Source organism: Oratosquilla oratoria, chromosome 11 (assembly GCF_046742065.1).
Source record: "Oratosquilla oratoria isolate Oo_2021 chromosome 11, ASM4674206v1, whole genome shotgun sequence".
Taxonomy (NCBI): domain Eukaryota; kingdom Metazoa; phylum Arthropoda; class Malacostraca; order Stomatopoda; family Squillidae; genus Oratosquilla; species Oratosquilla oratoria.
This window is the reverse complement of record NC_134787.1, coordinates 52442498-52456164: the sequence shown is the minus strand read 5'-3', so window position 1 is coordinate 52456164 and position 13667 is coordinate 52442498. Positions and strand designations below refer to the sequence as shown.

Here is a 13667-nt window from a genome sequence, read left to right as displayed (position 1 = left end):
CTTGTTCTCTCCCCTCTCCCTTCCTTGCTCAACACACATTTCCCATATATGAAAGGACCCTATGCCCCTTCCATCCATCCCATTCACAGTCTTCTCTTTGCCTGTCTCCCTCCTCCTCCTCCTCCTCCTCCTCCTCCTCTACCTCCTCCTCCTTTATCTCCTCCTTTCTCTCCTCCTCCCTTCTCTCCTCCTCCCTTCTCTCCTCCTCTCTCTCTCTCTCTCTCTCTCTCTCTCTCTCTCTCTCTCTCTCTCTCTCTCTCTCTCTCTCCTCTTCTCTCTCCTTTCTCCTCTCTTTTTTTTCTCCTCATTTTTTCCACATACCCAAACCATCCCAGTATTCTTTGATTAGGCTTGTCTGCCAGCACTCTTTCCATCTTAGCTCTCTGCCTCACCTCTTTATTTCTCATAATGTTCATCTTCATAGCTTCTACCATACTTTTTAAATGCTTCATTGCAAACACATTCAGGATCATCCTTTGTACATACATACATATACCAAGGCTTTTTCCCCCTTACAAGGGGGGTAGCCAAAAAGAAAAAGGCATAAAATCATTCCCACCCATTCCATCCCTGAATACACTCCACACCCCTCCACCCTCCCTCTTATCTTAGCACCTCCTGAATGACGGGTCATCCCTGCACCTTGTCCACTGCCCTGAGTCAGAAGCAGTGTCGCAAGACACAGCACATCCACAGCAAGGCTGCTTCATTAAATCGGCGACCCCCCCCTCTCCGTCCCCCCATTGCATAGAATGAGAGGACAGGGAGAAATCCCTTTGGGCTGCGTCAAATTTTGCTCACACATACTACCTCACCCCCCATCCACCTGCCCATTCCACCTCATGCTATCACAACATCATCCATATACAACCATTCTCCATTCACCCCTGTCTTCTGTCCTCTCCCGTTCTTCCTCAACAGACATTCCCCTCTTCCCCAAAGCCCCCTTCACCCCATCCATCCACCTCATCCTAGGACGTCCCCTCATGTTCACTCCCTCCACATCTGCCTTCCACACCTCTTTTACTAGTCTTTCTTCACTCATTCTTTCCATGTGTCCAAACCATCCTAATATTCTTTCATCAACCCTATCTCCCAGCTCCTTTTCCACCCCTGTTCTCCTCCTCACCTCCTCATTTCTCACTCTGTCTAGCCTAGTAACCCCTATCATACTTCTCAGACACCTCATCTCAAACACATTCAAACTCCTTCTCTCTTCTTCTCTTATGTTCCATGTTCCATCCTCCTTTGTGCCTCCCTTAAATTCCAAGTCTATGCATTATACAATGTCATTGGCACAATTACATACATACATACATATACCAAGGCTTTTTCCCCCTTACAAGGGAGGTAGCCAAAAAGGGAAAGGCATAAAAACACTCCCACCCATTTCATCCCTACATACACTCCACACCCCTCCCACCCTCCCTCTCATCTGAGCACCTCCTGGATGACGGGTCATCCCTGCACCCTGCCCACCGCCCTGGGTCAGAAGCAGTGTCGCAAGACACAGCACATCCACAGCAAGGCCGCTTCATTAAATCGGCGACCCCCCCTCTCCGTCCCCCCTTGCATATAAGGAGAGGACGGGGAGAAAATCCCTTCGGGCTGCGTCAAAATTTACTCACACATACTACCCCACCCCCCTGTCCATTCCTCCTCATGCAATCACAACATCATCCATATACAACCATTCTCCACTCACCTCTGTCTTCCGTCCTCTCCCTTCCTTCCTCAACAGACATTCCCCTCTTCCCCAAAGCCCCCTTCACCCCATCCATCCACCTCATCCTAGGACGTCCCCTCATGTTCACTCCCTCCACATCTGCCTTCCATACCTCTTTTACTAGTCTTTCTTCACTCATTCTTTCCATGTGTCCAAACCATCCTAATATTCTTTCATCAACCCTATCTCCCAAATCCTTTTTCACCCCTGTTCTCCTCCTCACCTCCTCATTTCTCACTCTATCCAGCCTAGTAACCCCCACCATACTTCTCAGACACCTCATCTCAAACACATTCAAACTCCTTCTCTCTTCTTCTCTTATGTTCCACGTTTCTGCCCCATACAGTGCTGTTGGCACAATCACTCCTTCATACAGTCTCCTCTTCGCATCCATTCCCAAATGTCTATTCCTCATTACACTCTTTAATCCACCAAGGCATTTACTCGCTTCTCTCAATCTACATTCTACCTCCACCTTCACTCCACCTTTTCCTGCTACACTTGCACCCAAGTATCTAAAACTATCCACTTCCTCCAGTCGCTCTCCCTTAATGTTCACTTCCAGTCTACTGCCACCTTCACCCCTTGTACATCTCATCACCTTACTTTTACCTACATTTATCTTTAGCTTTCTTCTATCACATACTCTCCCAAACTCTGCCACCAACTTCCTCAATCCCTCCTCTGACCCTGCCACAAGCGCAGTGTCGTCCGCAAACAACAGCTGGCTCACCTCCCACTTTTCTCCATTTTCTTTAACCATCTCCAATCCCTGACCCACTACCCTAGCATTCACCTCTCGCACCACCCCATCCATGTATAAGTTGAACAGCCAGGGCGACATAACGCATCCTTGACGAAGGCCCACCTTTACCTCAAACCACTCACTCTCTCCATTTCTAATCCTAACACAAGCTCTACTACTCTCATAAAAACTCTTGACAGCTCCTAGAAGCTTTCCTCCTATCCCATAAATCTGCATAACCTCCCACAGTGCCTTTCTGTCTACCCTATCATAAGCCTTTTCCAGATCCATAAAAGCCCAAAAAACATCCTTCCCCTTTCCTATAGCTTTCTCACATATCTGTCTTACCACAAAGATCTGATCTACACAACCTCTACCTGTCCTAAATCCACACTGTTCCTCACCAATTACTTCTTCTGTTCCTCTCCTAATCCTCTCAATTAAGATCCTCCCATAAGCCTTCCCTACTACACTTAACAGGCTAATCCCTCTGAAACTACTACATTCACACTTGTCCCCTTTTCCCTTGTAAAGAGGAACTATACAGGCACTTCTCCAGTCCTCCGGTACTCTACCCTCTCTCCAGCAAACATTAAATAACCTCACCAACCAGTCCACCATCACTGAACCTCCCTTTTTCAGACATTCTGCATGGCATCCATCCAGACCAGGTGCCTTACCTGCTTTCATCATCTTTACAACTGCCTTCACCTCATCCTTCCTTATTTCTCCTCCATTCTCCTCACTCATCACTCTCATTTTCTTCGCATTTCCCACTGCAGCTATCTTTCCTTCCCTATCCTCCTTCACATTTAGCATACATACATACATATACCAAGGCTTTTTCCCCCTTCCAAGGGAGGTAGCCAAAAAGGGAAAGGCATAAAAACACTCCCACCCATTTCATCCCTAAATACACTCCACACCCCTCCCACCCTTCCTCTCATCTGAGCACCTCCTGGATGACGGGTCATCCCTGCACCCTGCCCTCCGCCCTGGGTCAGAAGCAGTGTCGCAAGACACAGTACATCCACAGCGAGGCCGCTTCATTTAATCGGCGACCCCCCCCTCTCCGTCCCCCTTTGCATATAAGGCGAGGACGGGGAGAAATCCCTTCGGGCTGCGTCAAAATTTACTCACACATACTACCCCACCCCCCACTTCCCCGCCCATTCCTCCTCATGCAGTCACAACATCATCCATATACAACCATTCTCCACTCACCTCTGTCTTCCGTCCTCTCCCTTCCTTCCTCAACAGACATTCCCCTCTTCCCCAAAGCCCCCTTCACCCCATCCATCCACCTCATCCTAGGACGTCCCCTCATGTTCACTCCCTCCACATCTGCCTTCCATACCTCTTTTACTAGTCTTTCTTCACTCATTCTTTCCATGTGTCCAAACCATCCTAATATTCTTTCATCAACCCTATCTCCCAAATCCTTTTTCACCCCTGTTCTCCTCCTCACCTCCTCATTTCTCACTCTATCTAGCCTAGTAACCCCCACCATACTTCTCAGACACCTCATCTCAAACACATTCAAACTCCTTCTCTCTTCTTCTCTTATGTTCCACGTTTCTGCCCCATACAGTGCTGTTGGCACAATCACTCCTTCATACAGTCTCCTCTTCGCATCCATTCCCAAATGTCTATTCCTCATTACACTCTTTAAACCACCAAGGCATTTACTCGCTTCTCTCAATCTACATTCTACCTCCACCTTCACTCCACCTTTTCCTGCTACACTTGCACCCAAGTATCTAAAACTATCCACTTCCTCCAGTCGCTCTCCCTTAATGTTCACTTCCAGTCTACTGCCACTTTCACCCCTTGTACATCTCATCACCTTACTTTTACCCACATTTATCTTTAGCTTTCTTCTATCACATACTCTCCCAAACTCTGCCACCAACTTCCTCAATCCCTCCTCTGACCCTGCCACAAGCGCAGTGTCGTCCGCAAACAACAGCTGGCTCACCTCCCACTTTTCTCCAATTTCTTTAACCATCTCCAATCCCTGACTCACTACCCTAGCATTCACCTCTCGCACCACCCCATCCTTGTATAAGTTGAACAGCCAGGGCGACATAACGCATCCTTGACGAAGTCCCACCTTTACTTCAAACCACTCACTCTCTCCATTTCTAATCCTAACACATGCTCTACTACTCTCATAAAAACTCTTGACAGCTCCTAGAAGCTTTCCTCCTATCCCATAAATCTGCATAACCTCCCACAGTGCCTTTCTGTCTACCCTATCATAAGCCTTTTCCAGATCCATAAAAGCCCAAAAAACATCCTTCCCCTTTCCTGTAGCTTTCTCACATATCTGTCTTACCACAAAGATCTGATCTACACAACCTCTACCCGTCCTAAATCCACACTGTTCCTCACCAATTACTCCCTCTGTTCCTCTCCTAATCCTCTCAATTAAGATCCTCCCATAAGCCTTCCCTACTACACTCAACAGGCTAATCCCTCTGAAATTACTACATTCACACTTGTCCCCTTTTCCCTTGTAAAGAGGAACTATACAGGCACTTCTCCAGTCCTCCGGTACTCTACCCTCTCTCCAGCAAACATTAAATAACCTCACCAACCAGTCCACCATCACTGCACCTCCCTTTTTCAGACATTCTGCATGACATCCATCCAGACCAGGTGCCTTACCTGCTTTCATCATCTTTACAACTGCCTTCACCTCATCCTTCCTTATTTCTCCTCCATTCTCCTCACTCATCACTGTCATTTTCTTCGCATTTCCCACTGCAGCTATCTTTCCTTCCCTATCCTCCTTCACATTCAGCAACTCCCTAAAATATTCTGCCCATCTTCCCCTCACTGCCATCTCTTCCATTATCAACTCTCCATCTGTACCTTTTACCTTTTCTTCCCTACTTGATTCGCCTCCTCTTCCTCTCTTAATTTCTTTCCAAAACATCTTTTTATTACTTTCAAAATTTTCTGTCATACTCCTACCCCATTTCACATCTGCTCTCCTCTTTGCCTCCTTTACCTTTTTCTTTACTTCTCTTTTCTTTTCTTTGTACGTCTCATATGACTCCCCTGTCCTCTTTTGTAACCAATCTGTGAATGCTCGCTTCTTCTCTTCTACAACCTTCTTTGTTTCCTCATCCCACCATCCACTACCCTTTCTTCTATTTCCCCCTGTCCTTCTTGTTCCACACACCATCCTTGCACACTTTAAGACTCCCTCCTTGAACCATCCCCATTCCTCCTCCACACCCATCTCTGCTCTATCCTTTATTCCCTCCCACTCCTCCTTCAGCTTCTTTTCGTACTCCTTCTCCTTTTCCTTTTCGCATTTCCCACTGCAGCTATCTTTCCTTCCCTATCCTCCTTCACATTTAGCAACTCCCTAAAATATTCTGCCCATCTTCCCCTTACTGCCATCTCTTCCATTATCATCTCTCCATCTGTACCTTTTACCTTTTCTTCTCTACTTGATTCGCCTCCTCTTCCTCTCTTTATTTCTTTCCAAAACATCTTTTTATTACTTTCAAAATTTTCTGTCATACTCCTACCCCATTTCACATCTGCTCTCCTCTTTGCCTCCTTTACCTTTTGCTTTACTTCTCTTTTCTTTTCTTTGTACATCTCATATGACTCCCCCGTCCTCTTTTGTAACCAATCTGTGAATGCTCGCTTCTTCTCTTCTACAACCTTCTTTGTTTCCTCATCCCACCATTCACTACCCTTTCTTCTATTTCCCCCTGTCCTTCTTGTTCCACACACCATCCTTGCACACTTTAAGACTCCCTCCTTGAACCATCCCCATTCCTCCTCCACACCCATCTCTGCTCTATCCTTTACTCCCTCCCACTCCTCCTTCAGCTTCTTTTCGTACTCCTTCTCCTTTTCCTTTTCATTCAAGGAGTTCACTCTAACAACCTCCCTACCTTTTGTCCCTTTCCTCTTTCTCCATCTATCCTCCACTCTCAGCTTACCTTCCACCAAAAAATGATCTGATATTCCCCCACCCTCTCCCCTTAGCACATGTACATCCTTAACTCTTCCTATCATAATCCTATTTACCACTACATAATCCATTAGCGCTCTATCTACCACCCTTCCCTCCACCACCCTCTCCCATGTGTACTTATGCTTAACTTTCTTCCGAAACACTGTATTTGCTATCATCAACTCTCTTTCTAGACACATTTCCACCATCAACTCTCCACTACGATTCTTTCCTGGAACTCCACACTTCCCAACCACTCCATCGATTGGACCATTTCCTACCCTAGCATTAAGGTCTCCCAGTACTATTACATTGACATTTCTTCCTAAACCCTCTATGCACTCATTTAAATCTATCCAAAAGGCCTCCCTTTCTTCCACGCTCTTCTCACTGCCAGGCCCATATGCACTTACAAAGACCCACATCTCCTTTCCCAGTTTCCCTGTCATAATGTCTTCTTTTTGGATTCATTCCCAGATACCTATTTCTCATGAATTTTTTCATTACCACAAGGCATTTACTTGCTTCCTGTACTCTGTCATTTACCACCACATCTGCTCCTCCGTTTCTTACTACATATGCCCCTGAATACTTTAAAACATTTCACTTTTCCATTCTCTCTCCTTTGAGACCCAACTCTCTGTCACCTTTTCCACTTGTATATCTCATCACCTTACTTTTCCCCATTTTCTTTCTTTCCTCTCACCTTAGCAAGGAGCTAAGGTGAATAGGAATCAATGAGAATGGGTGCATGCTTTGACTGGCTACCTCCCTTATAAGGGGGAAGAAGCCCTGTGTATATAGATAGATATTACATTTAGGTAAACTGAAATGATAATTAAGTAGAGATTTTATTTGTGCTAATCATTCTTTAGAACATTTCATGAAGTTGTTGTTGTTGTTGTTGTCGTTCCCTAGACTGTCCGAGCAGTCCCGTCTCCCCAAGGAATGCCACAGCCGAAACTGGGTTTTCCCACAAATCCTTTATAGAGTGTATGTTGTGTTGTTTGCGTGCATGATTGTGTATAATGCAGTCTTCCATTATGTGTTGTATGGTATGGGGTGAAGTGTTACATCCTGGGCAGCTGTTCACAATGCAGTCATCCAGCCTCTTCTGGTAGCTTAGAAGTGCTGGGTGGTGGCCGCACCGCAGTCTGGCCAGGTGGACTCTGTCCTTACTGGGAGAGAGGATTCAGAAGGGTGGATATCAGGGGGTCTGGCATGTAGCAGTGTGTTAATGGAGCGGTGAGTGATATGATTATGAATATGTTTCATGAAGTTGTTGATATTTTTTGTTGTATTTGCAGGTTCAGTACCAGTATCCAAGCCGCATTGCCAAGTCCCCAGAATTACCAAATTTTCTGCATGACAGGCTTTTTGAAGACACCCTGTACATCTCAGTCCAGTTTGATACTGTGTTGAAGGTAGAATATTCATTATTTTATCAGTTTGATTATGATAGACAGTTTTTCATGATGGAGAGCTAGAAGAGTAAAAGTACATGATATGATTTCTGACATGAATTGAAATATTGTTATCTTGTTATTTTCTGTTGTAATGTTTTTGAAATGCACATGTCCTTCAGCCCACACATCAAGGGCTTGACAATGAAAATAAACAAGAAAATAAAACACACTAAAATCAATAGCAAGCATATGTTTCAGGTCAGTAGAACAAAAACTAATTACTGTGAATTTCCAGTCATTGAAACATGAAGCAACAGTTATTATTAATAGGTAAGTGCCTATAAGTGTTGTGTTAAGAAAAGGGTTTTTTCACATTTACTTATTTGTTTTCCTTCTTTTTCCAGGTTCAGTCAACCTTTACATTTCGAGTAAGCACTCAGCAGAAGCCAGAAGAGTTCCTGGATATGGTCCTTACCAAAAAGTTTAACACATTTGAAGCTGATAAACAGAATAGAGGAAAAGAGGATCCAAAAGATTATAAGCTAAAGGTTCTTAAGGAATACTATCATTTATAGATATTGCATATTAATAGATTTCTGTATGCATATAGAATGCTCACACACACACACACATGTATGCATGCATGCACACACATACAAACACACACACACACACAAACACACATACACACTCATTTACTCACACACATACATTGTGAATCACACACATAATAAGTTACAGCTGGAAATGGTGAGAGTGAGTAGTTTGAGGTGAAGGTGAGGCTGTGTAACTGTTACTGGACTGTTAACTTTACTGTTAACATAGGGAGTAATTGACTCTTGGTTTGGTTTGAGTGCATTATTTTGTGGATCCTTGTACATCAGCCTAAAGACTGAAATGACGTGGTCCCAACCCCGTGTGGGAGAAGTGACCACAAAGGCCTACCAGTGAGCTACTGAACAGACGGCTGACTGAATGGAATATCAGACGGTACCGAGTGAGTAGGCTGAGTGGCTTGCCTGCTTGGGGCAGGTGGTATATATATACCCAGGGTCGATCTGATGCCTTGACCAGATGCGACCTAATTGGGTTGACCCATCCTAACCTTCAAGCAGCAAGTCAGCTCAGACTACCACCCAACTCCATGTGCATCAACTTGCACCTACAAGCATACTGGTGCATGTACACCACAGCTGTGCTAGGGTTGTTTTACCATGGCTGTTCATTGTGTACAAGGATGGGGTGGTTCCAGAGGGAAATGGGAGGGTGATGTGCAGATGATTGGAGATGGTTAGAAAGAGTGGAGAGAAGTGGGAGTTGAGCCTGTTGTTGTTTACTGAAGACTGGGTCAGATAGGGATCTATGGTAGTTAGTGACAGAGTTTGGGAAGGTATGTAAAACCCATCCTGAGTAAGAAAAAAAACAGTCGAAAATTGGGGGGAAGTTGATGGCCTCACAGCGAATACAACACACATTACAGCAATCATAATTGAGCCTAGTCATTCTTAAGCACTCATGTTTTGCAATGTAATTTACACACAATAGTAATTTTACCTGTCAATATCCAGCCTAACTTAAAGAAATTGTAAGTTGAATGATCATAAGTAGAGGAATACCTGTATGTGGGTAAAAGTAAGATTATGAGATGTACAAGGGGTGAGGGTGGCAACAAGTTAGTTGTAAATCTTAGAGGATAGAGGAATTGGAATTTATTGCCACATGTAGCAGGGAATGGAGGAGTTGGGGTGGAGGTGAACTGTAGAGTGAGGGAAACAAGTAATGTCTTTTGGGAATGAAAAGTATCATGAAAAATAGGTATATGGGGATGGATACAAAAGAGAAGATTATATTAAGGTGATGATTGTGTCTACAACACTGTGATGCAGAGACTTTGAATTTAAGGGTAGCAGAAAGGAGAAATTTAGATATGAAGTGCTTAACCCCTTCCATACAGTGCCGCACACGTAGGCGTCATGGGGAGCGAGTGTATTCGCGAGGCTGCCATATCGGCGTCTTGATTATATTTATTGTAGTCGCCCCTCCATAATGACATTCTTTCTAATTCTTTTGTAATCGCATTTTCTATGGTTATCAAAATTCACGGGTGAAGAGAGAACGATCGATATAAGCGGTGACTATATTTTATGATGCGAGTATTATTACGACACGTCGTACGGCTGGCATTGGCTGCTGCCACCGAGATCTAAGTCCATGACGCCTACGTGTGCGGCACCGTATGGAAGGGGTTAAGGAGTATGATGGGAGTTTTGAGGATGGATAGGATGAGAAATGAGGTGAGATAAAGAGCAGGGGTTAAAAATAAGGTGGCAGATAGGTTGAGAGCTGACAATTAGCAACTGCTCCCCACCTGCTACTTGTAGCCAGCGACTTGGAAGCAGTCAACACCAGTACAACACAGACAGCAGTCCAAAGTTTCTTCCCAGAGAGATCAGTGGGAGGGCCTAAGTATTGACACCAGCTTCTGTGGGTTTTCTACTTAGGCAACAATTATATTAGTACTGCCATGTAGCTACTCCCCTTTGTCATTTATTCAGAATATCTTAAAAACCACATAAGTGGAACACCCCTTCAGACTGTTTCAGTCTTTCAACCTTTCACAATCACCCTCCATTCACCCTTGTCCTTTGCAGGCTCATAACTATTTGACAGACAATCCTAGTGCATCCAAGACCCCCCTAGACCCCATCTATCTTATTCTTGAGCTTCCTCTCAGGCTCCATTCACTTCAGCTTTCCACACTTTTCCACACTTTCTTTGCTAGTCTTTCCTCATTTATTCTTTCCACATACCCAAACCAACTCAACACTCTCTGAACTGCTGTCAAATGGATTTCCCAACCCCATTCTATGCCTCACCTCCATATTTCTCATTCTCTCCATTTTTATCCAGTGTTTAGATAGGGTGATTCATGTCTGAAAAGATTGAACTATTTGGGGATTGCTATGGAGGTATATAAAGTTAAGGAAATAACATAATCCAAAATTGCTTCAATAAGCAGCACAATGAATGCATACATAAAAGTATACTTATAACATTTTGCATTGCTTGAATTATTCAATTTCTTTTTTAGGCCCCAGGACATGAAGAATATTTGATAGGTGATGTTCCTTTATCACAGTTCATGTACATTAGAGAGCATATTGCACAAGAGGAGTTACAGCCAATTCACCTGGTCATTGTGCACAAACATACTATCCAAGGTAAAATCTTGTGTGTATTACATCTAATGACATATTTCATGTTATCATGCATTAGATTTTTATGTAGTTCTTGGACACATTTGTAGTAATATTTGCCAGCACCTCCTGATATTGACTCAAGGACACATTCTATCTATCTTATCATTAGGCTCCTTCACCCAGAAGGGAGGTAGCCAACCAAGCCATGCACCCACACCCCATCCATCCCACTCTCATCCATCACCCATTTCTTTTTTACCGTAGCTCCTCGTGGATGAAAAGACATATGATAATATATATATGTATGTATTTTCTTGCAGTTCCAACTGACAATATATATGAAAGTATTGAAGACATTAGTATCAAGAGTATGCGAAATTCATTCTCCAGTCTCTTGAGGAAAAACCCCCACTTCATATCTTCATGGAGTATTAAGGAAGCTTTCAGTTTCAAAGTTGGATCTTTAAGCAAATTATATGTTGAGTCTGAAGACCAGGTTGAGGTAAGGTTATTATTGTTTTTATTTGTATAACAATATGGTTATGATTGTTTATGTTTGTAGTAATGATGGATTTGATATTATTGTTATACAGAATATACATGCAGCCATATTTGCAGCACATGTATTTGAATAGTATTTCTGTTATATTTTAAGAATGTTCTCTTGTTTTAGACTAAGTTCTGCTTATAATTGTGTGTGAAAGGCAACCACCGTGCACTAATACAAAATGTAATTAAATCATCTGAATTCAATCTATTAGGTTCAAATTGAATCCGGGCTTTACCATGGAGGTGAACTTCTGTGCTCAGAAACACAAATGACAAGAGAGGTTGGGATTATGGATGGTCAGGCAGTAATTGAACAAGATCTCAACTTCGACATTCTTGTGTGTGACATTCCTAGGAATGCCCGCTTGTGTCTGGTCATTTATGAGGTACCCAAGAATGCCAAAGCTGTTAAAGGAAAGACAACTAATGTAGGTTCAAGACAAGGCAAACGGGTAGGTTCCTATGTATGCATTAGTGTGTTAATTTCATATATTTTTTGTCAGTGAAGAATGAGTGAAGAAAGATTAGTAAAAGAGGTATGGAAGGCAGAGGTGGAGGGAGTGAACATGAGAGGGTGACCAAAGATGAGATGGAGGATGGGTTGGCTATGAAAAGGGCATTGGAAAAGAGGGGAATGTTTATTGAGGAAGGAAAGGAGAAAACAGAAGATTGGGGTGAGTGGAGAATGGTTGTGTATAGATGATGCTGTACTGCATGGAAGGGAGTGGGTGGGGGATGGGAGGGTTAGGAAGTGGTTATGTTTGAATGATATTTTGATGTAGCCTGAAGGGATCTCTCCCAGTCTTTTCTTTCTCTGCATGAGGGACAGAGGTGGGGGGGTCACTGATTAAATGAAGCAGCCTTGCTGTGGATGTGCTGTGTCTTGCTGCATTGCTTCAGACCCAGGGGAGTGGGCAAGATGTAGGGATGACCCATCATCCAGGAGGACCCAAGAAAAGAGGGTGGGAGAGAGGTGTGGTGAATGGGAGTGGAGTTGGTGGAGATGAAATGGGTGAGAGTGGAAATATGACTGCTACCTCCCTTGTAAGGGGGAAAAAGCCCTTGGTATATCTATGTATCTATATATTTTTTTCTTTCTCTTTTCTATAGGAAAATCGAATCCCCATTGCTTGGGTAAACACAACAGTTTTTGATTACAAGAATCAGTTGAAAGGAGGCTCCATGTCACTGTATTCATGGAATGTATATGAGGACCAGAATGGTGAGGTAGATCTTCCTAATGCACTTGGAACTGTTGTAAGCAATCCTGATCATGATCGTGCTGTTACCCTTACAATTTCATTCACCAAGTACCATCCATCATCTGCAATTCTGTATCCTTCAAGAGACGAGATTGTTTCTCGTGCACAAGAAAATCCCTTACCAGAGGAGGTAATAATTTAGAATTATTAGTAAGATGAACATAGGTTTAGGTAGGAAATGACAATGGTAGGTGAATAGACATTACTGCTGGGGAAAGGAATATGGGGTAATTTTGTCATAGTTTAAAGCAAGATTGGGAGTTTTCTCCCATGTTTGATTACCTTGCTTTGCAAGAAATAGTATATAAGTTAAGAAGAATGTATATATTGTTATATATATGTATGTGTGTGTGTGCATATGTATACGTATGTATGTACATTTACTTCCACACATTTTTAGACTTGTTCAAGTTCCAGCACTATTACTATATGCAAGGCATTCTAGTTAAGTGATTACATAATATTTTATTGCATACAGCCTCAGTTTTCGGCCAGCATAGAAGAAGTTCGACTGATTGCTGATAGAGACCCACTAACTGAAATTCACGAACAAGAAAAGAAGTCATTATGGGCATTACGGAGGTATTGCCAGAAAAATTTGCCTCATGTCCTTCCAAAGCTCCTTCAGTGTGTTGAGTGGAATAATCACTTACAGGTTGGTTTTGTCTCATTGTGTACAACATCATGCAGGTTTTAAACAGTAGAGTTGGCTATGTTTGTCAGATATATGCAGTGAGATTGTCCAGTGCATGTTTATGGGAAGAGTGTCCCATTGGATTAGAGTGGATTTATAGTCC

At 43.3% G+C, this 13667-nt stretch overlaps 1 protein-coding gene across 1 annotated transcript in view; it reads left to right on the top strand.

Moving 5' to 3' along the window:
* Positions 1 to 13667, top strand: part of LOC143029825 (phosphatidylinositol 4,5-bisphosphate 3-kinase catalytic subunit delta isoform-like) — a 76307-nt gene that overhangs the window by 28343 nt on the left and 34297 nt on the right. The window contains exons 6-12 of the mRNA XM_076192885.1: positions 7761 to 7877; positions 8264 to 8407; positions 10951 to 11080; positions 11380 to 11561; positions 11821 to 12060; positions 12719 to 13000; positions 13349 to 13525. Of these exons, the coding sequence (XP_076049000.1) occupies positions 7761 to 7877; positions 8264 to 8407; positions 10951 to 11080; positions 11380 to 11561; positions 11821 to 12060; positions 12719 to 13000; positions 13349 to 13525 (1272 nt within the window). The remainder of the gene's footprint in view (positions 1 to 7760; positions 7878 to 8263; positions 8408 to 10950; positions 11081 to 11379; positions 11562 to 11820; positions 12061 to 12718; positions 13001 to 13348; positions 13526 to 13667) is intronic.